The sequence below is a fragment of the Coregonus clupeaformis genome, chromosome 30 (genome assembly GCF_020615455.1).
Source record: "Coregonus clupeaformis isolate EN_2021a chromosome 30, ASM2061545v1, whole genome shotgun sequence".
Classification (NCBI taxonomy): Eukaryota; Metazoa; Chordata; class Actinopteri; order Salmoniformes; family Salmonidae; genus Coregonus; species Coregonus clupeaformis.
This window is the reverse complement of record NC_059221.1, coordinates 45,304,870-45,332,369: the sequence shown is the minus strand read 5'-3', so window position 1 is coordinate 45,332,369 and position 27,500 is coordinate 45,304,870. Positions and strand designations below refer to the sequence as shown.

Sequence of the window (27,500 nt, the reverse complement as noted above, 5' to 3'; positions counted from 1 at the left end):
TCTCTCCCTCCTTCCCTCCCTACCACCATCGCTTCTTCTATCACTCCTCCGGATGTTGAAAAACAAAAACAGGATTTTCGCAACTTTTTCTCTCTCACTCCCTCCCAGAGAGCTACTTTAGTTGAAGGTCGTGGAGAGGAGGGACGGCATCCGTCTCCTAAATGACTGCATGTAGATGTGGAGTAAAACAGAAGCAGGATGAGTTATGAGGGATAGGAGAGCCCGGGGCAGAGGACGGAGACACAGTTGGTTAGCCCTGATACAGATACAGCCTCCAAGCTATATACTGTCTTAGATAGCATAATGAAACATTTAGGCTGGTAATATATGACTAAGTGTGTTACTGAGATGATGTAATGTCACAATATACATGGCAGAAGACAGTGAGAGCGTGAGAGTCTGCAGAATAATAGCCATATGAAGGCTGAGAGTATGATGCTGGTGTACTTCTACACTATAGGGCAGAGGACATGGACAGAGGTTGGCGGTTGAGTTTACAGAGAGAGTGTTAATGAGTTCACTTTCAGAGGGAAGCCATGACTTTGTTCTCTCGGCTGTTGCATTGGTTCAGCTCTTGAGGGGTTATTTTAATGGTAGAAACAGCCTTCCGTTTAACAACCATAGAAATTAGTGAAATACTACACTTTTGTTTTGCAGCCTGTGACCATTCAGCAAATTAACTCTCATTCCTTCAGGAGGTGAGCTCTCTTTCTCTCTGTCTCGATCCACCATGAAATGAGAGGAGTGGAGGGGAGGGGAGGTGAAATATCAGTGAAAATGTGCTGATACGACAGTACTTGAAGAACCAGTGTATAACAGCTGTGTCAACAGAGCCAGTGAACACTGCATCGACAGAGAGCGAGAGAGAGAGAGGAGAACATTACAGAGAGAGAGAGGAGAACATTACAGAGAGAGAGAGAGGAGAACATTACAGAGAGAGAGAGGAGAACATTACAGAGAGAGAGAGGAATTAGACATAATATGGTCCTCATACGGTACATGTCAATACACAAAACTTCAGAAGTTTTCAAGTACTGTGAACCACCTGTTTGAAATGAACAACCTGAACAAGGCATGAGATTGACAAGAGGTCCAGAAGTAGAATGGGGTTCAGGCATTAGCCTAATTTACATGCAGAGGTCCACTAGCTCAGAGAAAAACAACCAATACTTCAGTTACTCCAACTAAAACTATAGAGACAAATAGCTACAGTAACTCAAACGTTCACGCATTGATGTCAATGGGAGGTTTAGTCAAAACTCAGATATTGCTCAGAGATGTTAAGTTAGGAGTTACCCCAGAGCCACTTTTCTTGCATGCCGTGAGAGTACAGCAGAGCCACTCCTAACCCTGTATCAGTGAGAGTACAGCAGAGCCACTCCTAACCCTGTATCAGTGAGAGTACAGCAGAGCCACTCCTAACCCTGTATCAGTGAGAGTACAGCAGAGCCACTCCAGACTCTGTATATTCAGGAAGTGAGCTGTGGTTAAAAACCAGCCAATCAGGAGGGAGGACGTCACACAGCGTCCAATCTCGCGACGCGCCAGAGGTCGCGAGCACGGTGACCTTCAGTCGGCGGGAGGTTCTGGCACACGCCAGCGTAGCAGCCTGCACTTGTTTGCTCATGCTATCCATCTCTCTCTCTCTTTACCTGTATTTATTTACATACTCTATACATCTCTCTCTCTTCCTTTCTCTCTCACTCTCTCTTGTTCTCTCCCCCCCCTCTCTCTCTCTCTCTTTCTCTCTCTCTTGCTCTCTCTCAATTAAATTAAATTCAATTTAAGTGCTTTATTGGCATGGGAAACATATGTTAACATTGCCAAAGCAAGTGAAGTAGATAGTAAACAAAAGTGAAATAAACAATGAATATTAACAGTAAACATTACACTCAGAAGTTCCAAAAGAATAAAGACATTTCAAATGTCATATTATGTCTATATACAGTGTTGTAACAATGTGCAAATAGTTAAAGTACAAATGGGGAAATAAATTAACATAAATATGGGTTGTATTTACAATGGTGTTTGTTATTCACTGGTTGCCCTTTTCTTGTGGCAACAGGTCACAAATCTTGCTGCTGTGATGCCACACTGTGGTATTTCACCCAGTAGATAAGGGAGTTTATGAAAATTGGGTTTGTTTTAGAATTCTTTGTGGATCTCTGTAATCTGAGGGAAATATGTATCATACATTTGGCAGGAGGTTAGGAAGTGCAGCTCAGTTTCCACCTCATTTTGTGGGCAGTGTGCACATAGCCTGTCTTCTCTTGAGAGCCAGGTCTGCCTACGGCGGCCTTTCTCAATAGCAAGGCTATGCTCATGTACTGAGACTGTACATAATCAAAGCTTTCCTTAAATTTGGGTCAGTCACAGTGGTCAGGTATTCTGCCATTTTTTGTATGGAGGAATAAGTCAGATGTCTGTGTCTCTGTCTCTGTCTCTGTCTTTGTCTCTGTCTCTGTCTCTGTCTCTGTACTCTCTCTCTCTCTGTACTCTCTCTCTCTCTCTCTCTCTCTCTCTCTCTCTCTCTCTCTCTCTCTCTCTGTCTCTCTCTCTCTCCCTGCGCTCGTGTACCATCTCTATCCACCTCTCCCTCTTTACCTGCCCTAGCGTTGCCTCTAGGAACACACAGGGACTATATCTGCTTATGGCAAGAGTCTCAACAGACTCCACTCATTTACTGTCTCTATCCATCCATCTCTCTCTCCCGCTACATGCCCTGTCTCTCTCTCTGCATGGGAGCCCACTGTGTCTTTATCTGCCCGCCAGGGGGACAGAGGGGGGCTGAGCGGGGGGACCCCAGAGACAAGCTTAATTAAAGCTGATTATCACCCTAACGAGCTCACGTTCCCTCTCACTGATCTCACCAGATCGATACTGCAGGCCTTTGCTGCAGCAGCTGCACACATGCACACACACACACACACACAGACATACACACACAATCACACACACACAATTTGGCCCCCGTTCAAGCACTTGAAAAAGAGAACCTGGTGAGAACTTCTAAAGATCACCTTGATGTCCATGAGGATCAAAAAGACAGAATTTTATTCAGCCTGGGACTGAGCAGCCAGAATATCAGCTCATATGGGTGAATGTACAGACAGAGAAAGAGAGAGAGAGAGAGAGAGAGAGAGAGAGAGAGAGAGAGAGAGAGAGAGAGAGAGAGAGTGTCCCCTCCACCTCCACCTCCTCCTGAACCAGACAGCAGAACATTATGTGTCTGATCTCTGCTCTCTCAATTCAATTCAATTCAATTCAATTTAAGGTCTTTATTGGCATGGGAAACGTATGTTAACATTGTCAAAGCAAGTGAAGTAGATAGTAAACAAAAGTGAAATAAACAATAAATATTAACAGTAAACATTACACTCAGAAGTTCCAAAAGAATAAAGACATTTAAAATGTCATATTATGTATATATACAGTGTTGTAACAATGTGCAAATAGTTAAAGTACAAATGGGAAAATAAATAAATATAAATATGGGTTGTATTTACAATGGTGTTAGTTCTTCACTGGTTGCCCTTTTCTTGTGGTAACAGGTCACACATCTTGCTGCTGTGATGGCACACTGTGGTATTTCACCCAGTAGATAAGGGAGTTTATCAAAATTGGGTTTGTTTTCAAATTCTTTGTGGATCTCTGTAATCTGAGGGAAATATGTGTCTCTAATATGGTCATACATTTGGCAGGAGGTTAGGAAGTGCAGCTCAGTTTCCACCTCATTTTGTAGGCAGTGTGCACATAGCCTGTCTTCTCTTGAGAGCCAGGTCTGCCTACGCCGGCCTTTCTCAATAGCAAGGCTATGCTCACTGAGTCTGTACATAGTCAAAGCTTTCCTTAAATTTGGGTCAGTCACAGTGGTCAGGTATTCTGCCACTGTGTACTCTCTGTTTAGAGCGAAATAGCATTCTAGTTTGCTCTGTTTTTTTGTGAATTATTTCCAATGTGTCAAGTAATTCTCTTTTATTATTATTATTATTATTATTTTTTTTTTTTTTGGTGGGGGGTGGATCAGCTTAATATTGCAGATAGATTGTATCTTCTATCAATGTAATTTTCTGCATCACTTCCAATCCCCCATGTTTTTTATATATATACTCCCCTTTATTACTTTTCAACCCCGCCATCCTTTCCCTACTTGGAGTAAATTAGTGAACAACAATGCCCAGGCCTCTACTTCCGGTCTATACTTACTATCTACACCTTATGGACACAGTTAATTTTACAATAATTCTATTATATATATATATATATTTATTATTATTTATTTTTTTGCTCCTGAACTTCTTCTACTCTCAACCTCTCCGATCATTTTCATGATGTCCATCCGGTTTGCTTCTATATGCCATATCTTTCTAACTGTTCTCTTTCCCAAAAGCTCCCAACATACAACCTATATACTTATTATGGACACAGTATGCTTACATTATTAGCTATCTTTGTTATTATTTGTTGTTATTTGTTATTAGTCCCATCCTTCAACTCTATTCAATACCTCCCATCTATCTCTTAACACCATCCATATAGGATTTCTATTTGCCATATATATTTCAACCGTACTGTGATGTTTTACAACAGTTCTTAACCTTTCTATTCTCATTGCTTCTACAGATTGTGAATTTAAAATAAAAAAAATTGCTAAAAGTATTATTATATTATTGATCGATTGACTATGACTTTTCAGATCACCCAGTAATGCTATCTGCAAGGTTAGCTCCAGGTAAATATTGCAATCCTTTAGCCATTCCTGGACCTGTGTCCAAAAACAAGCTACAAATGGACAGAACCAAAACAAATGATCTAATGATTCTGTCTCTTCACAGCAAAATATGCAGAGCTGGGAAGATTGTATCCCCCATATAAATAACATTCTATTGGTAGCAAGAATTTTATATAATAATTTAAATTGAAAGATTCTAATTTTTGAATCCGGTGTCGTTTTGCGTGTCAGTTCATAAACACTATGCCATGGGATCGGTACGCCAAAGATCTCTTCACAACTATTTTGCAATCTATATGGGACGGCTGTCAATCCTTTGGTCCTTAAGTGAAACTGATATACTTCTTTATTTATCACAGTTTTCCTTAACCAATTATGTTCTTTAATGCAAGGCCGACAGACAACCAACTCTCTATGGCTTGTTTTAGAAATAGTGATATTTGGGAGATGATTTCCTTTTCAAATAACTGCAAATGAGTTGTTGTAATCTGAATAAAGGGAAAAAGGCCTTTCTTGAACATTGGGTGAGACAATCTTACTAATTTGCTTGAGAACCAGTTCGGATTTAAGTATAACTTTTGTATGACTGAAGCTTTTAGTGATAGGTCTAATGCTTTAATATTTAATAATTTCTGTCCCCCGAATTCATATTCATTATATAAATATGCCCTTTTAATTTTGTCTGGCTTGCCGTTCCAAATAAAATTGAATATTTTTTTCTCATATAATTTAAAAAACTGTTCGCTAGGCGTAGGCAAGACCATAAGCAAATAGGTCAACTGGGATAATACTAAAGAGTTAATCAGGGTGATTTTTCCACAAATTGACAGGTATTTTCCTTTCCATGGTAGTAAGATATTATCTATTTTTGCTAACTTTCTATTAAAATGTATTGAAGTGAGATCATTTATTTCCTTTGGGATATGTATTCCGAGTATATCCACATCACCATCAGACCATTTTATTGGTAAACTACATGGTAATGTAAAAATTGTATTTTTTAGTGATCCAATACGTAATATAGTACATTTGTCATAATTTGGTTGTAATCCAGAGCGGTTAGAAAATGTATCTAGATCCTCTATGAGGCCGTGGAGGGATTCTAGCTGTGGATTTAAAAGAAAACATGAATCATCAGCGTAAAATGACACCTTTGTTTTTAAGCCCTGGATTTCTAATCCTCTGATATTATTATTGGATCTGATTTTAATAGCTAACATCTCGATGGCCACAATAAATAGATATGCCGATAGTGGACAACCTTGTTTCACTCCTCTTGACAGTTTAAAACTTTCCGAGAAATAGCCATTACTTACTATTTTACACCTAGGGTTACTATACATGATTTTGACCCATTTTATAAGAGATTCTAAAAAATTTAAATGCTCCAGGCATTTATATATAAACCCCAGTCGAACTTTATCAAATGCCTTTTTGAAGTCTGCTATGAATAGCAGGCCTGGTTTCCAATATTTTCCATAGTGTTCTATTGTTTCCAATACTTGCCTTATATTATCTCCAATGTATCTTCCATGTAAAAAACCTGTCTGATTAGAATGAATAATATCCGACAATACCTTTTTAATTCTATGCGCTATACATTTTGCTAGGATTTTTGCATCACAACATCATAACCTCCCGAGTGGCGCAGTGGTCTAAGGCACTGCATTGCAGTGCTAGCTGTGCCACTAGAGATCCTGGTTCAAATCCAGGCTCTGTTGTAGCCGGCCGTGACCGGGAGACCCATGGGGCGGCGCACAATTGGCCCAGCGTCGTCCAGGGTAGGGGAGGGAATGGCCGGCAGGGATGTAGCTCAGTTGGTAGAGCATGGTGTTTGCAACGCCAGGGTTGTGGGTTTGATTCCCACAGGGGGACAGTATTATAAAAATAATGTATGCACTCACTAAACTGTAAGTTGCTCTGGATAAAAGCGTCTGCTAAATGACTAAAATGTAAATGTAAACACTGAAGTGTAAGGGGCCTCCAATTTTGTAAATGGACTGGATCTTTATATTTTCCACTTGTATCCTGTTTCAGTAATAATGAGATCAGACCTTCTTCTTGAGTGTCAGATAATCTACCATTTACATAGGAGTGGTTAAAACATGCTAATAACGGTCCTCTTAGTATATCAAAAAAGGTTTGGTATACCTCGACTGGCAATGTAAAAGTAATTCTCTTTTTGTTTCTACATGATTTGGTTGGGTCTAATTGTGTTATTGTTGTTGTCCTGGGGCTCTGTGGGGTCTGTTTGTGTTTGTGAACAGCGCCCCAGGACCAGCTTACTTAGGGGACTCTTCTCCAAGTTCATATCTTTGTAGGTAATGGCTTTGTTATGGAAGGTTTGGGATTCGCTTCCATTTAAGTGGTTATAGAATTTAACGGCTCTTTTCTGGATTTTGATAATTAGCGGGTATCGACCTAATTCTGCTCTGCATGCATTATTTGGTGTTTTTCGTTGTACACAGAGGATATTTTTGCAGAATTCTTCATGCAGAGTCTCAATTTGGTGTTTGTCCCATTTTGTGAATTATTGGTTGGTGAGCGGACCCCAGACCTCACAACCATAAAGGGCAATGGGTTCTATAACTGATTCAAGTATTTTTAGCCAGATCCTAATTGGTATTTCAAAATGTATGTTCCTTTTGATGGCATAGAAGGCCCTTCTTGCCTTGTCTCTCAGATTGTTCACAGCTTTGTGGAAGTTACCTGTGGCACTGATGTTTAGGCCGAGGTATGTATAGTTTTTTGTGTGCTCTACGGGCAACGGTGTCTAGATGGAATTTATAATTTTGGCAACTGGACCTTTTTTGGAACACTATTATTTTTGTCTTATTGAGATGTACTCTCAGGGCCCAGGTCTGACAGAATCTGTGCAGAAGATCTAGGTGCTGCTGTAAGCCCTCCTTGGTTGGTGACAGAAGCACCAGATCATCAGCAAACAGTAAACATTTGACTTCAGATTCTAGTAGCGTGAGGCCTGGTGCTGCAGACTGTTCTAGTGCCCTCGCCAATTCGTTGATATATATGTTGAAGAGGGTGGGGCTTAAGCTGAATCTCTGTCTCACCCCACGGCCATGTGCAAATAAATGTGTGTGTTTTTTTTGCCAATTTTAAACGCACACTTGTTGTTTGTGTACATGTACGTTTTTCCCCCAACACCGCTTTCCATCAATTTGTATAGCAGAGCAGCATGCCAAATTGAGTCAAAACCTTTTTTGAAATCAACAAAGCATGAGAAGACTTTGCCTTTGTAAATTGGTAAAAAGCCAATTTGACATTTCCTCAGTGCATTGTTTTCACTGAGGAAATGTACGAGTCTGCTGTTAATGATAATGCAGAGGATTTTCCCAAGGTTGCTGTTGATGCATATCCCATGGTAGTTATTGCGGTCAAAATTGTCTCCACTTTTGTGGATTTGGGTGATCAGTCCTTGGTTCCAAATATTGGGGAAGATGCCAGAGCTAAGGATGATGTTAAAGAGTTTAATTATAGCCTATTGGTGATCTGTATATTTTTTATAGCCTATTGGTGATCTGTATATTTCGCCAATAAATAAATTTATTTTATTTATTTATTTTTATAATTTCATTGAGGATACCATCAACATCACAGGCCTTTTTGGGTTGGAGGGTTTATATTTTGTCCTGTGGTTCATTCAATGTAATTGGAGAATCCAGTGGGTTCTGGTAGTCTTTAATAGTTGATTCTAAGATTTTTATTTGATCATGTATATGTTTTTGCAGTTTTTTCTTTGTTATAGGGCCAAAAAGATTGGAGAAGTGGTTTATCCATACATCTCCATTTTGGATAGATAACTCTTCGTGTTGTTGTTTGTTTTCCAATTTTCCCAGAAGTGGTTAGAGTCTATGGATTCTTCAATTACATTGAGCTGATTTCTGACGTGATGTTCCTTCTTTTTCCGTAGTGTATTTCTGTATTGTTTTAGTGATTCACCATAGTGAAGGCGTATACTCAGGTTTTCTGGGTCTCTATGCTTTTGGTTGGATAGGTTTCTCAATTTCTTTCTTAGGTTTTTGCATTCTTCATCAAACCATTTGTCATTAGTGTTAATTTTCTAAGGTTTTCTGCTTGAGAGGTCAAATGTACTGTTTAGGTTTTCTACTGCCAAGTTTACATCTTCACTATTACAGTGAAAAGTTTTGTCTGTCTGCTCTCTCTCTCTCTCTCTCTCTCTCTCTCTCTCTCTCTCTCTCTCTCTCTCTCTCTCTCTCTCTCTCTCTCTCTCTCTCTCTCTCTCTCTCTCTCTCTCTCTCTCTCTCTCTCTCTCTCTCTCTGTCTGTCTACTGTCTCTCTCTCTCTCTCTGTCTGTCTGTCTGTCTACTGTCTCTCTCTCTCTCTCTGTCTGTCTGTCTGTCTACTGTCTCTCTCTCTCTCTCTCTCTCTCTCTCTCTGTCTGTCTACTGTCTCTCTCTCTCTCTCTGTCTGTCTGTCTGTCTACTGTCTCTCTCTCTCTCTCTCTCTGTCTGTCTACTGTCTCTCTCTCTCTCTCTGTCTGTCTGTCTGTCTACTGTCTCTCTCTCTCTCTCTCTCTCTCTCTCTCTCTCTCTCTCTCTCTCTCTCTCTCTCTCTCTCTCTCTCTCTCTCTCTCTCTCTCTCTCTCTCTCTCTCTGTCTGTCTACTGTCTCTCTCTCTCTCTCTGTCTGTCTGTCTGTCTACTGTCTCTCTCTCTCTCTCTGTCTGTCTGTCTGTCTACTGTCTCTCTCTCTCTCTCTCTCTCTCTCTCTGTCTGTCTACTGTCTCTCTCTCTCGCTCTGTCTGTCTGTCTGCCTGTCTGTCTGTCTGTCTGTCTGTCTGTCTCTCTGTCTGTCTGTCTGTCTGTCTGTCTGTCTGTCTGTCTGTCTGTCTGTCTGTCTGTCTGTCTGCCTGCTGTCTCTCTCTCTCTCTCGCTGTCTGTCTGTCTGTCTGCTCTCTCTCTCTCTCTCTCTCTCTTTCTCTCTGTCTGCTCTCTCTCTCTGTCTGTCTGTCTCTTTGTCTCTCCCTCTTTCTCTCAATAATGTTATCCCCTTTGCTCTCCCTCTCTCAATAGAGAGAAGTCAACCACACAGAGAGTGCTTGTCTTGTGTTTAGCCGTGGTTATCAGCTGCAGTCCCAGACCCTGACCCAGAGCCAGAGCCAGACCCAGAACCAGACCCAGACCCAGATTTATGAACCTAAAGTTCTATTTGGCCTCTGGCTGCTGAGACGATGATGAGACAAACAATTACTATTGATTCAGCTTAGAGACACAACAACAATGGAGCACTGCTCTTAAAAAAGTGTTTGTGTGTGTGTGTGTGTGTGTGTGTGTCTGTGTGTGTGTGTGTGTGTGTGTGTGTCTGTGTCTGTGTTCGTGGGTGTGTGCGTGAGAGACAGAGAAAGAGTGAGAGAAAGGAGTAAAAATGAATGAAGTGCAGATGCCAGATCTTAGCTAGAGGACAGGTAAAATATGTTGTCTCAGATCTGTTACAGAATATCCCAGGTAAAAGCTGTTGTCTCAGGGCTGTTTCAGAATATCCCAGGTAAAAGCTGTTGTCTCAGGGCTGTTACAGAATTTCCCAGGTAAAAGCTGTTGTCTCAGGGCTGTTACAGAATATCCCAGGTAAAAGCTGTTGTCTCAGGGCTGTTACAGAATATCCCAGGTAAAAGCTGTTGACTCAGGGCTGTTACAGAATATCCCAGGTAAAAGCTGTTGACTCAGGGCTGTTACAGAATATCCCAGGTAAAAGAAACATCAACATTGATGCATAATTGATGCCATCTCTAATTTACAAGTTTAAATTCACAGCGTGTGGGTTTTAACCTCTACAGGATCGGTGTCCCGTATACGGGACGGTTGAGCTAACGTGTGCTAATGTGATTAGCATGTAAGTAACAGCAAACTTTCCAGGACATAGGACTTATATGGACAGAAAGCTTACATTCTTGTTAATCTAACTGCACTGTCTAATTTACAGTAGCTATTACCTTGAGAAAAAAACATGCTATTGTTTGAGGAGAGTGCACAACAACAACAAACTTATCACGGCAACTGGTTTGATACATTCACCTCTGAAGGTAAATAATGTACATACATTCAGTAATCTTGCTCTGATTTGTCATCCTAAGGGTCCCAGAGATAAAAATGTAGCATAGTTTTGTTTGATAAAATCCATTTTATATTCAAATGTAGGAACATGGTTCTACAGTTTGAACCCCTGCTGTCTCTGGCTCCACACCCACCCCGCCCGGCCATCTAGATGTGTGAAAGTTAGTGTATAAGCTAATGATCCATCATGTATGATATTCCTGGGAGTGTGTAAACTTACATTTTGTATTACCATATCATTTTTGTATGTTCTCTATAGTTATGTACTTGAAAATGTATCAATTGACCAATTCGACACATTTGGGCAGACTTGATACAAAATAGTCCAGTATTGCAATGCTTCACTGGATCAATCTGAAACTTTGCACACACACTGCGGCCAAAATCTAAATTGCGCCTAAACTGTAATATTATATAGTGGCCTTTCTTTTGCATTTCAAAGATGATGGAACAAACATGTTTTTTTGTTTGTATTATCTTTTACCAGATCTAATGTGTTATATTCTCCTACATTAATTTCACATTTCCACAAACTTCAAAGTGTTTCCTTTTAAGTGGTATCAAGAATATGCATATCCCTGCTTCAGGTCCTGAGCTATAGGCAGTTAGATTTGGGTATGTCATTTTAGGTGAAAATTGAAAAAAAGGGTCAGATCCTTAAGAGGTTAATAGTGATTAAAAATGCACTCATCAGCTGGCCTTCGGTAGGAACAGATAGGATCCCTGACTCTGCACAGTGAAGGTTTTCCCTGTGTCACTAATGCAGTCCCACACGCAGACAAACTCACTCACCACTAATGCAGTCCCTTATCACAACACGTAATGGTTGATGTCCTATCAACACCCACTCATACAGATGAGAGGAGGGAGACAGTGAAAGATATTGAGGGGAGAGAATAGAGGGAGGGAGGGAGGGAGGGAGGGAGGGAGGGAAAAAGAGTTGACAGAAGTAGAAAGTGTGTTCATGTTTTAATTTAGCATTTGAAAAGTCAAACCTTAGGCTATATTGTTGATTGGCTCCTGTGAAAATTAAAACGTTTGGGAATTTCGAGAAAGCGTCTCTCTCGCTCCCTTTCCCTCCTTGACAACAAACGTCTCACCTAGAACTTCAATTACACACACACACAAACACACAAACACACACACACACATATATATACACACACACACACACACACACACACACACACACACACACACACACACACACACACACACACATACACATAGACATGACATATAGACACACACACACTCAACAGCCTCGGGGTGAGAGAGAAGGTGGCTGTCTTTGATCCAGAGTGTTAACCGTGACACAACAGCCTACAGCGTTGACTTTGAACTCTCCTCTCCTCTCCTCTCCTCTCCTCTCCTCTCCTCTCCTCTCCTCTCCTCTCCTCTCCTCTCCTCTCCTCTCCTCTCCTCTCCTCTCCCTCTCCTCTCCTCTCCTCTCCCTCTCCTCTCCTCTCTCTCTCCTCTCCTCTCCTCTCCTCTCCTCTCCTCTCCTCTCCTCTCCTCTCCTCTCCTCTCCCCACCACTCACCACCTGTCCTGTCCCCCCCCCTCCACCTCACCTCTCCTGTCCTCTCTCCCCCCCTCCACCTCCACTCTCCTGTCATCTCTCCCCCTCCACCTCACCTCTCCTGTCCTCTCCCCCCTCCACCTCACTTCTCCTGTCCTCTACCCCCCCTCCACCTCACCTCTCCTGTCCTCTCTCCCCCCCCTCCCTTCTCACCCTTCTTCTCTCTCTCCTCTCCTCCTCCCTCCTCCTCCTCTCGTCATGGTGTGTGTATCTGGGACCTGTGATTTCCTGGGTGTGAAACTGGGAGAAGTAAATAGCTCAGGGGACAGGTAAAAATTTAAACAACTATGGTAAACAGCTCGGAGCCATGGACTGGTCTGGGTTTCTGTGAAAACTGAAACATTTGGAAGTTTAGGAAAAGTGAGAAACACATACTTCCTATGTCAACACAATAACTGTTCACCTCAGCTCTGCTAGTGAAGCCTTCCAAAAGCCTTACTGTAGGTAGGCATGAATCACATTGTAACAACATTTCAGCATCATATACCATTACACCCATAATATCAAATAACATGTAGTTGTGTTCCTAAAGGTTTCTCTGGTGTATTTGTTAAAGTCTTCTGATGTTCTAGAAGCTCATCCATAATGGAATGAGACATGCTTCCATGTTAACCATAGCTGAGCTATTTTCCGCTCTGCAAATCATTCTGCAACATGATTTCTAAACATGGCGATCATATTATGCAGATCTGAATAATGTGTCATGGTAACAAAACAACCCCGTTAATAGCACATCATCCTACACTGCAATACACCCGCTCTACCATTTCAAATAAGGATATTACTTCTTTATTATCTTCTAAAATAAAAGGGTATTGCATATCTTAAAAGTGAAAGTAGAAAGGATATAAAACACAGAATGAAATGGGCAAAAGGAATGCAACATTTCGGGAACTTTCAATAAATTCCCTGGTCTTCCAGAAATCATGGTTGGAGGATTCTGGATTTCCTGCTGATTCCCTCCTCATTACGGGAATCCTCTAACCGGGATTTCGGGAAAACCAGGGAATTTATTGAAAGTTCCCGGAATTTCGCAACCCTAGGAGAGGGAGAGAGAGAATGAGAGAGAGAATGAGAGAGAGAGAGAGAGAGAGAGAGAGAGAGAGAGAGAGAGGAAGGAGAGAGAGAGAGAGAGAGAGAGAGAGAGAGAGAGGGAGGGAGAGAGAGAGGAAGGAGAGAGAAAGGAGAGAGAGAAAGGAGAGAGAGAGAGAGAAAGGAGAGAGAGAGAGAGAGAGAGAGAGCGAGAGAGAGCGAGAGAGAGAGAGGAAGGAGAGAGAGAAGAGAGAGAGAGAGAGAGAGAGAGAAAGAGAGAGAGAGAGGGGGAGAGAGAGAGAGAAGGAGAGAGAAAGAGAGAGAGGGAGAGAGAGAGAGAGGGGGGGGGGAGAGAGAGAGAGAGAGAGAGAGAGAGAGAGAGAGAGAGAAGGAAAAAGAGAATCCATTCTCCTGTGTCGGGTCACCTAGCGGATGAGATAGATTAGTTGGAAGGAAGTGTGTGTATGTGTATGTGTATGTGTGTGTGTGTGTTTATTACTGCAGACAAGCAAGGCCAATCGCTGAATGAATGGTTTAAACATTCCCTTCTCCACACCATCAACTATACACACCACAGGGGCTGGGGGAGGAATAGAACAGGTAAGCAGTAGAAATACACACACACAGAAAAACTATTGTCCTGAACAGAGAGGAGCTCTATGGTCACCAAGTCAATCCTTCCTAAATCTACTTATATATAATAACCTACAACAACAAAAATCAAGCAATGTTTTTTAGAACCCTATTCAAACAGTCCCATTTTTTATGACATTCTTGCCAGAATAAGCCTTTTATATCTCCCGTGCACACGCCGGCAAGTTCAGGAGTGGAAATAGACGTGGGCCGATGTGGGTGGACGTCTATGTTAATAAAACCATTGTATATACACCATCACAAAGAAATCCATTATTAATTCATTTTAGGTAGGTCCTAAGAAACCTTATATGACTAATAAAATGTATTTTCAAAATAATAGAATAGCATATTATGTTACTGGTCTGTGCAGCATATACAGTGGCTTGCAAAAGTATTCACCCCCCTGGGCATTTTTCCTAGTTTGTTGCCTTACAACCTGGAATTAAAATTGATTTTTGGGGGGTTTGTATTATTTGATTTACACAACATGCCTACCACTTTGAAGATGCAAAATATTTTGGGGGTGAAACAAACAAGAAATAAGACCAAAAAACAGAAAACTTGAGCGTGCATAACTATTCACCGTCCCAGTCTCAAATCTCTGGAAGACTGAAACAGGTTTCCCTCAAGAATTTCCCTGTATTTAGCGCTATCCATCATTCCTTCAATTCTGACCAGTTTCCCAGTCCCTGCCGATGAAAAACATCCCCACAGCATGATGCTGCCACCACCATGCTTCACTGTGGGGATGGTGTTCTCGGGGTGATGAGAGGTGTTGGGTTTGCGCCAGACATAGCGTTTTCCTTGATGGCCAAAAAGCTCAATTTTAGTCTCATCTGACCAGAGTACCTACTTCCATATGTTTGGGGAGCCTCCCACATGCCTTTTGATGAACACCAAATGTGTTTGCTAATTTTTTTCTTTCAGCAATGGCTTTTTTCTGGCCACTCTTCCGTAAAGCCCAACTCTGTGGAGTGTACGGCTTAAAGTGGTCCTATGGACAAATACTCCAATCTCCGCTGTGGAGCTTTACAGCTCCTTCAGGGTTATCTTTGGTCTCTTTGTTGCCTCTCTGATTAATGCCCTCCTTGCCTGGTCCGTGAGTTTTGGTGGGCGGCACTCTATTGGCAGGTTTGTTATGGTGCCATATTCTTTCCATTTTTTTATAATGGATTTAATAGTGCTCCGTGGGATGTTCAAAGTTTCGGATATTTTTTTATAACCCAAACCTGATCTGTACTTCTCCACAACTTTGTCCCTGACCTGTTTGGAGAGCTCCTTGGTCTTCATGGTGCCGCTTGCTTGGTGATGCCCCTTGCTTAGTGGTGTTGCAGACTCTGGGGCCTTTCAGAACAGGTGTATATATACTGAGATCATGTGACACTTAGATTGCACACAGGTGGACTTTACTTAACTAATTATGTGACTTCTGAAGGTAATTGGTTGCACCAGATCTTATTTAGGGGCTTGATAGCAAAGTGGGTGAATACATATGCACGCACCACTTTTCCGTTTTTTATTTTTTTGAATTCTTTGAAACAAGTAATTTTTTTCATTTCACTTCACAAATTTGGACTATTTTGTGTATGTCCATTTCATGAAATCCAAATAAAAATCAATTTAAATTACAAGTTGTAATGCAACAAAATATGAAAAACGCCAAGGGGGATGAATACTTTTGCAAGGCACTGTAGCCTACATGGCTGCGCCATGCACATGAAATCAATAGTTATTTTGTTCATTAAACAGACAAGACACACTTAGGCTACCATGATCACAGTCAGCACACATATACTGTATTTTATAATAGGCTAAGAATATAATGAAATATAACAGTATAAAATACAATGGATATTTTTCCCACACAACCTGAGTCACGGCAACGTGTGGAACCGCTGTCATATAAAAAAAAAGGCAAGCCCATGCTTTTTAAAATCCATGTTGAATCTCTTTCCTATCCTCAGTCTGCCTTGTTAGGGAGCAGGCGTATGGTCTTACATTGAGAGTATCTTCATCATGATACCCATCGAAAATAATAGCAATCTATATTTTCAAAAGCATATGAAACTCGTGTTCATATTTCACAACCTCCGCGGGCTTTTGGAGTTGCCTTTACACTATCAAGCAATATAATAGACCTACACTTGATTTAGGTTACATTATTGTATACTAAATGTTTCTGATCAGTAATAGATGAGAAAACGAATTGATGAGCTATATCACCTCCACTTACTTGAGCAGCCGGAGATTAACACAAATATACAGACAGAGAGTCAATTAAATAAAATCACATTGATTGATTAAGACAAGTCACAGGCTTTTGGTCGGAAGTAGGCCCAGGCTACTAAGTGACTGCAAGTGATAAGCAAAATAATCCACTTGTCAAGCTCCATAACATGCTGGCACAATGTTCTGATCAGTGCTAATAAATTAGCCAACTAGACAAGATTATCATGAGCAGTACTCACCTCAACTTAGCTAACATTTCCACAGCCTAATTGTAGCCTAACCAATATCCAAATGGCGATTCAGTGAAAAGAAAAATCTGACATTGATTGATTTATCAAGATGAGTCCCCACGATTGTCTTAAAGCAGCGCAAAATGGTGCTGAAATAGTTGACCACACGCAGGTAGGTTATTGCTTCAAATGTATTATAACAATAATGTATAACAACAATTTGATACCTTCAACGCATTAGAATACTTTCCAATATGTTCGTCATTCAGTGATATTCATTCCCACAGTAATTCTTTATGTATTCTTCATCCATCCAGTCAGGGGTGCAACTTTGATTTTAGAATTGGGTGTAAGGGTTGGTGTGAGGTGTGACCCAGGTGCGGTGCAGGATAGACAATAGGCAGTAGGCAGAGATGGTGAAACAAGGATCTTTACTGGTGGTTCTGAAGCCAGGATACAAAACAATGGACTTAACACGATAACAGAAAGGTGGAGCAAATAAATTTCCAAAAACAGGCTGACAGCCAAAATACGAAATAGTAACTACGACTGAAATAATAAAGAAACAGGGAGAACACTTCTGGAGTACCTTTACATACTTCTCAGATCAGACACTGATTAGTACTGCTGAACAAAGAGAAACTAGTGGAGAAAACTGAACAAGGGAACACAGGGAAGTGAGGGCATAAATACACAGGTGAACTGGTAGACACAGGTGACACCAATAGGATCATGATTGGTCCAGACTGTGAGTGAGAAGGTGCCTAAGGTTGTCGGAGGAGGAGGAGGACACCTAGTGGATCGCTCCGGAACTGTGACCCCCTCTTGTAACTGTGGGAGGGGGGGGGGGGGACATAATTATAATTATTTTATTGTTTTTATTATCCAGACGGATAAACACTCCAAACAGCCTACCCGACCGCATGGTCCTAAAGCACACCGTTGCCGCCTTTTGTATCACATTCCAATGATAAAACTGGGGGGGACAAAAATGCAATTTCAGAATGTGTGGGGGGGGGGGGGGGAAGCATGTCCCCTCCGTCCCCAGTGAAAGTTGCGCCCCCGCATCCAGTTGTGGTTGAGAAAGACAGTGCATGTGGTGGGCTATGCGATGAGATGGGTGAAGTGACATGCCTCGCAAAGTTTAGAACTGCCAGGAGGATAGTAGTAACAGGCAATACCTAGCAACCATCAAGAGCTTAAGAGCGTAGTGCGTACCAATGCCGCCTCAGCATTACGGCTACATTTCATACTGAGCTGAAGGAAGAACTTTACACCGCAATCATGACTAGATCGGTTGGCAGAAATAAAAGTAGAGGCTTAGTCGCCGGCAATACCTTTCATATATAAAGAAAAGTCGGCCAAAAGTTGGTGGGATGCTAAAGTTAGCAGAAAAACGTCTTGGTTTGAAAGGTGTAATATATGTGTCATCCATCCATCCCTCCATCCCTCCATCCCTCCATCCCTCCATCCCTCCATCCCTCCATCCATCCATCCATCCATCCCTCTACTCCTCCCCTGTTTCCCCCATCCTGATACCCAAACACTGATCTCTGATGTTCTGGAAGTCCATAATGGAGAATCTCAATTGCATACTCCTCGCGTCCTCTCTCCTCGCTCCTTCTCAAAACCCATTGGAGGAGAAGGTCAGACGGGAGGGACCTCTGGCTTTCTCATCCAATGGGTTTTCAGAAGGAGGCGAGAAGAGAGGAGAAAGGATGCGAGGAGTATACAATTCAGATTCTCCCCATGAAAATCTAATTTGGCCTTGCTGAGTGGGGCTTTTGATTGGCTATCATAAGACAGGGAGGACAGTGATTGGCTATCATAAGTCAGGGAGCACAGTGATTGGCTATCAGAAGTCAGGGGGAGAGGGGGAATTAGCTAAACTGGCAGGAAGACAGGGAGAACACAGCAGAGGGTGAGGGGATTGCCTCTCAAAACACCCTTGCCAAACATTCAGAGAGAGAGAGCTCTGGATAGGCAAGATAAGGAAATTCACATCAAACTACTGCCAGCCAAATATGTATCCAATAACCAAAAAACACAAACAATTTATAATAAAGCCAAATAGCGATGGAAGAGGCTTCACCCTACAGCGGGGATGGGAAGGGGTATTTTTAGCATGGCTGGTGATAATTACTATCTATTCAGTGTGTTCAGCAGGAGAGCCAGATCTGAAATGCCACTGTCAGGGCTACACACACACAAATTCTGATCTCTACTGAGTAGGGAACCCAACCGTTTAATTTCACATTTAGAAAGTTCAATACGCAATTAGAGACAGACATACTGTCCTAGCTCTACTTGCAACAAGATCTCATAGTTTCCCTTCGAAATTCGACGTATTATGGATGAAAAAAAAAAAAAAACACGCATTAATTCTGCATGGTTACAGGGTTAATTCCACATGGGTACAGCGTTAAAACAGAAACAACTCAAAGGTTAACAGTCTAGAGTTTAATTCTGAGTGGTTAAGGGTAGGGCTATGGTTAGGGGAAGGCTTAAGACAAAATAATTAAAAATGACGTGCTATTACCATCAAGTATCTTCAAGTATTCTCATGGCTTGCTAGAGCATTGTGAACTGTGGTGGCACAGTGGTCTAAGCAGCTTCACACACTCGCGCCGAGTGCTGGGCAATCATTTTTATTTTGTTTGTGAGCGCCAAGGAAGTCGCAGTGGTCTAAGCAGTACCCTCCGGCTCTGAACACTGAGGAAGGCATATATCGACGTTCTCAGCACCATTTAAAACGTCTGAAAACAAAGTATTTTTCTAGTGATCAGGCTACTACTTTTACAGCACTCAAAAGCACTGAAAAACAACCTGCTGATTTAACAGCACAACACTCATGCATGCACACGCACGCACACACACACACACACACACACATACACACACACACACACACCACACTCACAACACACACACTCACACAAAATCAAACCCCTGAGTTGTGGACAACAAACTGGTCGATACATTTATCCACTATGGAATCCGACTGTATTGAATGTGTCTGATTCCAGATAGTCCCCATCTCAGGGGACCAGGTGATGATGATATGGGGACAGGGATAACTACATTACATGACCTGTCATTATCTCTGCTTAGACACACACACACACATTACCCCCATCATCTCCATTACTTTTCCCTCTTAACAGTCAGCACGTAATTACACATCACTGGGCTGTCACCATGGCAACAGTGGAACCATAGCTACCTACCTACCTACTTACCTACCTGTGTTGAATGGTTTGAATCTCAAAATGGCTGATGTGAGTCCGCAGGTAAAATAGAATCATCACTGGCACAATTGACATCAAGTTTCACTAAATGATTAGATGTAAATGTAGGCTACCTGTAATTATTTAGTAGTGACCAGAGCTGAGTCGTGTTAAGGCACAAAACTCAAGAAAACGGGAGAAGATCAACTCAGATTCAGATTGTTTAATACTGTAGTCACATGTACAGGGTTGCAGGTGTGATTGCAGGGTACAGAGAAATTGTTAGGCTCCGAGCTCCAACATGCAGGACTAAGTGAAATAAAAGAATGAAAATGGTAATAACACAATAGAAATAGAAATAGCACTACATACATCATAACAACTGTAGCAGTGATGAATAAATGAATGTCCATTGGGGTGGAGGCAGAGTAAAGACTGTTGAGTGGGTGGGGGGGAATGACCACAGGGGGAACAGCAGCATGATCATTGAGTGAAATAAAAACAAAAAAGTAATAATACACTGTACATATTAACAACTGCAACAGTGATGAATGTCGTTGGGGTGGGGGCAGAGTAAAGGTCGTTGGGGGGTGGAATGTTCATAGAGGGAGTAGAAGGGGGTGGGGGGGAGCACCTCTAGCCCTGTCATTAAAATGAAACAACAGCACTCACCTTACTGAGCTCAGCTCACCTCTGCCAAATAATTACACCCATAAACTACTGCTGCTGCTGCTGCCCTGGACACTAACAGCCTTAGACCCATCCCACTCACTGATACAGACACCGAGAGGACTAACCAAACATTACTAATAGAGACACTGAGAGGACTAACCAAACAGTACTGATACAGACACTGAGAGGACTAACCAAACATTACTGATACAGACACTGAGAGGACTAACCAAACATTACTGATACAGACACTGAGAGGACTAACCAAACATTACTGATACAGACACTGAGAGGACTAACCAAACATTTCTGATACAAACACTAAGAGGACTAACCTAACATTACTGATACAGACACTGAGAGGACTAACCAACCATTACTGATACAGACACTGAGAGGACTAACCAAACATTACTGATACAGACACTGAGAAGACTAACCAAACATTTCTGATACAAACACTGAGAGGACTAACCTAACATTACTGATACAGACACTGAGAGGACTAACCAAACATTACTGATACAGACACTGAGAGGACTAACCAAACATTACTGATACAGACACTAAGAGGACTAACCAAACATTACTGATACAGACACTAAGAGGACTAACAAAACATTACTGATACAGACACTGAGAGGACTAACCAAACATATCTGATACAAACACTGAGAGGACTAACCTAACATTGCTGATACAGACACTGAGAGGACTAACCAAACATTACTGATACAGACACTGAGAGGACTAACCAAACATTACCCGGGACAGTGTTAAGAGACCAGTGTTAGTGTTAAGAAACCAGGGTCAGTATTAACAGACTAACCAAACAGACAAATGGAACATTACTGATACAGACACTGAGAACAAACCAAACATTACTAATAAAGACAATGAGAGGACTAACCAAACATTACTGATACAGACACTGAGAGGACTAACCTAACATTACTGATACAGACACTTAGAGGACTAACCAAACATTACTGATACAGACACTAAGAGGACTAACCAAACATTACTGATACAGACACTGAGAGGACTAACCAAACATTACTGATACAGACACTGAGAGGACTAACCAAACATTACTGATACAGACACTGAGAGGACTAACCAAACATTACTGATACAGACACTGAGAGGACTAACCAAACAGACAAATGGAACATTACTGATACAGACACTGAGAACAAACCAAACATTACTAATAGAGACACTGAGATGACTAATCAAACATTACTGATACAGACACTGAGAGGACTAACCTAACATTACTGATACAGACACTGAGAGGACTAACCAAACATTACTGATACAGACACTGAGAGGACTAACCAAACATTACTGATACAGACACTGAGAGGACTAACCAAACATGTTTTGCTACTGTAAAATGAGGGGGAACCTGCTGACCCAGGTGAGAGGGGAGGAAGACCAGGGTCAGTGTTAAGATACCAGGGTCAGTGTTTAGAGACCAGGGTCAGTGTTAAGAGACCAGGGTCAGTGTTAAGAGACCAGATCAGTGTTAAGAGACCAGATCAATGTTAAGAGACCAGGGTCAGTGTTAAGAGACCAGGGTCAGTGTTAAGAGGCCTGGGTCAGTGTTAAACAACCAGATCAGTGTTAAGAGACCATGGTCAGTGTTAAGAGGCATGGGTCAGTGTTAAACAACCAGATCAGTGTTAAGAGACAAGATCAGTGTTAAGAGACCATGGTCAGTGTTAAGAGGCATGGGTCAGTGTTAAACAACCAGATCAGTGTTAAGAGACCAGATCAATGTTAAGAGACCAGATCAGTGTTAAGAGGCCAGGGTCAGTGTTAATTTATTTATTTTTATGTCATTTAGCAGACGCTCTTATCCAGAGCGACTTACAGTTAGTGAATACATTTATTTATTTATTTTGTTATACTGGCCCCCCGTGGGAATCGAACCCACAACCCTGGCGTTGCAAACGCCATGCTCTATCAACTGAGCTACATCCCTGCCGGCCATTCCCTCCCCTACCCTGGACGACGCTGGGCCAATTGTGCGCCGCCCATGAGTCTCCCGGTCGCGGCCGGCTGCGACAGAGCCTGGATTCGAACCAGGATCTCTAGTGGCACAGTTAGCACTGCGATGCAGTGCCTTAGACCACTGCGCCACTCAGGAGATGACCCTAAGAGACCAGAGTCAGTGTTAAGTGACCAGGGTCAGTGTTAAGAGGCCTGGGTCAGTGTTAAGAGACCAGATCAGTGTTAAGAGACCAGGGTCAGTGTTAAGAGGCCTGGGTCAGTGTTAAGAGACCAGATCAGTGTTAAGAGACCAGATCAGTGTTAAGAGACCAGGGTCAGTGTTAAGAGACCAGGGTCAGTGTTAAGAGACCAGGGTCAGTGTTAAGATACCCGGGACAGTGTTAAGAGACCAGGGTCAGTGTTAAGAGACCAGGCTCAGTGTTAAGAGACCAGATCAGTGTTAAGAGACCAGGGTCAGTGTTAAGAGACCAGGGTCAGTGTTAAGAGTGGCCTCCCGAGTGGAGCAGTGGTCTAAGGCACTGCATCGCAGTGCTAGCTGTGCCACTAGAGATCCTGGTTCGTATCCAGGCTCTGTCGTAGCCGGCCGCAACCGGGAGACCCATGGGTGGTGCATAATTGGCCCTGCGTCGTCCAGGGTAGGGGAGGGAATGGCCGGCAGGGATGTAGCTCAGTTGGTAGAGCATGGTGTTTGCAACGCCAGGGTTGTGGGTTCAATTCCCACGGGGGGCCAGTATGAAAAATAAAATAATGTATGCACTCACTAACTGTAAGTCGCTCTGGATAAGAGCGTCTGCTAAATGACTAAAATGTAAATGTTAAGAGACCAGATCAGCGTTAAGAAACCAGGGTCAGTGTTAAGAGACCAGGGTCAGTGTTAAGAAACCAGAGTCAGTGTTAAGAGGCCAGGGTCAGTGTTAAGAGACAAGGGTCAGTGTTAAGAGACCAGTGTTAAGGGGTGGAAGAAGAGGGTCAGTGTTGATTCCATCCCCATCAATATAGGGGATGAATTGAAGAGTATAATTCCAAAACTCTATATATCCATTTTCAGAAATATTGGTAAATTTGCATTTATTGTTTAAAGAAATTATGAAAGAGATTGGTTTGTTGGCATGTTCTAATCATGGCATCGGGATGTTCAATGACACATCTATTTGTTAAAAATCTATCACTTGATGGTTTCATTTCAGAGACACATTTTCTTTTTGCAAAATGCTATATATTGGCCTTACTCTCAGAGAAATAAGTAGTACTGCTAGTTTTTACAGTCAAATGTAACAAATAACTACATTTTTAATAAAGAACTGAACAAATGATACATTTGTGACATTAATTTTAAACACATTTTTAAATAATAATTTAATACAGTAACATGAGATCTGTATGTAAAACATTTACATTTGACATTTTAATCATTTAGCAGATGCTCTTATCCAGAGTGACTTACAGTAAATGCATTAATCTTAAGATAGCCAGGTGAGACAACCACATATCACAGTCAAATATACAGGATACGAACATTCCATTCCTGCTAAACAATGGATATATAGCAAAAAATCATACACATCTAAAATCTATGATTTTAAAATATGAGAACAATCATATTTTACACACACGTGAAGGTACCCATAAGCAATAATTTCTCATGAAAAAACACAAATGGGAAAATTTTGTAGAAATAGCGTAAAAAATGACAAAAAAATTAAAACTGAAAACTATTTGTAATCCTTGAATTGGAATTTCAATTCACCTCGCCCTTCAATCCAATCCCCTCGACACACACAAACACACACTCAAACACTTGCACAAACACTAAAGCTGCTCTCTCTCTGCTAAAGCCGCTCAAATGGATTCGAAGCATAACCGAGGCTGAGGTTGAGAAAAAGCTGTGTTGGACTGCGTATGCAGATATGTCTGAGTGCGTTCGTGCATGCTCTTGTCTGTGTCTGTGTGTTTGTGTACGTGTGTATGTGTGTGTGCAGTATATCTGCGAGCGGTTTAATTTGAAAGTAGCAAGACACATGGGCAGATTATGGATCTGTGCTTGCACCCTGGAGTGTATTTTTAGAAGGGAAAAGAGGGTTAGCCAGTGAAGTGAAACGGACATGAATGAGATCGCTAATGCTTTTCCCTCTCTTCCTACCCTTCCTGCATTTAAACCAAGCTATCTAGCTGTGGCTACATGGTGACTGTCATCTTCTGGGCCATTTAGTTTGTGGATATTCAAAACAATCTCCAACATGATAACTATATATGCGGTCCAACATTATTTCAATCACATGCAGTAGAACACAACTCCTCTGGTCGTCATATTCATATTACTAACCCCAGAATGTTGAACCATTGATCACCTGTGCAACACAGGACCGTGTTAGCCCAGGAAGCTAAAGCAAAACCATTAGCTCTGGGAGCTAGCATACGTTCAACTGTTACATACCTGTAGGTCTGGGTCCTCTTCATGCTGTAGATGGGCCTCTTCTGCTGCCTCCACCAAACGCTGTAGGGAGAGAGAGAGAGAGAGAGAGAGAGAGAGAGAGAGAGAGAGAGAGAGAGAGAGAGAGAGAGATTATAGTAGTTTACACCAATCCTTTACTACAACTCATATTAGCGGCAAAACACCACACTACTGCTCATGAGGCTCATATAAAGCCGGGAGCCTCAAAATAAGTTAATCTGTTGCCTACTGCTAATAACAACATCTGTCACCATGGTAGATAACACACACACACACACACACACACACACACACACACACACACACAACTCAAGCACACACCTGCACACACACACACACACACACACACACACACACACACACACACACACACACTTGGCCACTATGTAGATAGAAGCTATTTCATTCAGCAGCAGAAGTAATGACACCCTAAGGGTTTCTGGACGCTCCAAACAAACGCTCCATCCCAGCCACACACACACTCTGACTCCATCCCCACCGCCTCTTTTCCTGAGAGTAGAAACTCTGCCTGCTTCTACGTGCACGTATGCTTGTGTTCACCTGTGTGTTTGTATATATTAGCGTGTGTGTGTTTGTTCCTCTCCTCTCCCCAGAGTGAGGTTATCAGTGAAACCCCCAACACAACCTGGTCTCAGAGCATTTCGTATTATTCTTTATGTAAAGCCTAGACATTTAGGATTATATGTTACATCTCGTATGGTATGTATTAATTTGTGGATGTCCATCACCCATTTCGTATGATATGTTACGAATTACAATTCGTATGATATGTTACTAATTTGCAAAACCTACAATATGTTATGAATTTTCAAAACATACTATATGTTACGAATTTGCTAAAAGTATGATATTATACGAATTCAGCTAGGCTAACATTAGCTAGGCTAGGGGTTAGGGTTTGGGGTTAGGGTTAAGGTTAGGGTTAAGTTTAGGAGTTAGGTTGAAGGGTTAAGGTTAGGGGAAGTGTTGGCTAAAAGGGTTGTTAGGGTTAGGGTTAGGGTTAGGGGAAGGGTTGGCTAATATGCTAAGTAGTTGCACAGTAGCAAACAAATTAGTAAGTGGTTGAAAAGTTGCTAATTAGCTAAAATTATAAAGTTGTCCGTGATGAGATTCGAACTCGCAACCTTTAGGTTGCTAGACATTTGCTTTATATGCCTGACCAACCACCCTACTTTCGGGTTTGCTTTAAGTAACCATCTGTCTTATGTAACCATACCAAACGTAACATAGCATACTAATTTGTGTCCTGGATTTACATGTACTATTTTATGTCTAGTCTATCAGACCAGGCTGCCCAACAAGGTATCACGGTCTCACTTCAGTATTCAACGTTTGCCGGGGGTTAGGGTTAGGCGGGATAAGTTTAGGCATTAATTCCGACTGGTTAAGGTAAGGGTTTTGGATGGTTTATTAAAAGAAAAAACTTGATGGTTAAGTTTAGGCATGAATTCCAACTGGTTAAGGTAAGGGTTAAGGTTTGGAATAGGGTTATTAAAACAGAAAAAAACGTAACGGTTAAGTTAAGGCATTAATTCAAAATGGTTAAGGTAAGGGTTAAGGTTTGGGATAGGGTTAAAACAGAATAAATTCAAAGGAATGTCTAGCACTGGGATTTAACCTGCGATCCTCTGAGCAGGCGCGTGCGTTTTAAGGCTCTTCCTCTATCCCCATCCACAATGCCCTAGCAAGCTGTGCTACCTGCAGACTCACCTTTAGTCTGCAAGTAAATGCCACAGTATGCCAGCCCTGCCTCCCACAGGCAACCTGTCACTGAGCATCACAACACACACACACAAACAGAAACACAGACACAATGGCAGTGATATGTGCATGGATCGACATCATATGGTGAATGATTCCCCTCTCACCCAGCTGGGTCTGGTCTGGTGAGGCACTCTCTGATTCACTCCACCTCACATTATCATTCTAATGGCTTTTCAGGAAGCCACCGCAATCTACTGCCTTATTTGTAGGGCGTGTGTGTGTGTGTGTGTATGTGGGTGTGGGTGTGGGTGTGTGTGCGCGCTCACATGTCTGTCTGTCTGTAGGTCTCTCCGTCCGTCTACCTACCCTTTTGATGGTGAGTAATTATGTGCTCCTTACACCTGTCTGTGTGTCTAGCTGGTCAGCTTCAGAAGTACCCAGAACAGAGACAGACAGACTGATAAAGTGATATATGAACACTGCGTGTCTCTTTACTGTGACAGAAACCATAGAGCCTCTGGTGCCTGATATGCGTGGATATCCAGACCTGTGTGCTCCAGGAACAAACAGATAAGGAGGAGTGAAATAAAAGCAGGATGAGAGAGGAATGGATGAGTAACATTCTCTAAAGGTCTGACCGGTTAGCCGGTACTCAGAGGGAAATGTCAGAGTCAGACGCTGCCTGGGAAACTGCTGTGTGTGTGTGTGTGTGTGTGTGTGTGTGTGTGTGTGTGTGTGTGTGTGTGTGTGTGCGAGGATGTTCTCCTCTATTGACAAGCGTTATGATATTAGCCCTGTGATCTCATCTCTGTGTCAAAGGACAGTGTGCGGTTATAGCGTGTGTGTGACTGACCGTGTGCATGCATGAGTGTGTGCA

The 27,500-nt window shown here is 42.0% G+C and overlaps 1 protein-coding gene across 1 annotated transcript in view; it reads right to left on the bottom strand.

Moving 5' to 3' along the window:
- Nucleotides 1-27,500, bottom strand: part of cacna2d3a (calcium channel, voltage-dependent, alpha 2/delta subunit 3a) — a 293,663-nt gene that overhangs the window by 177,481 nt on the left and 88,682 nt on the right. The window contains exon 4 of the mRNA XM_041857104.2: nt 24,881-24,940. Within this exon, the coding sequence (XP_041713038.2) occupies nt 24,881-24,940 (60 nt within the window). The remainder of the gene's footprint in view (nt 1-24,880; nt 24,941-27,500) is intronic.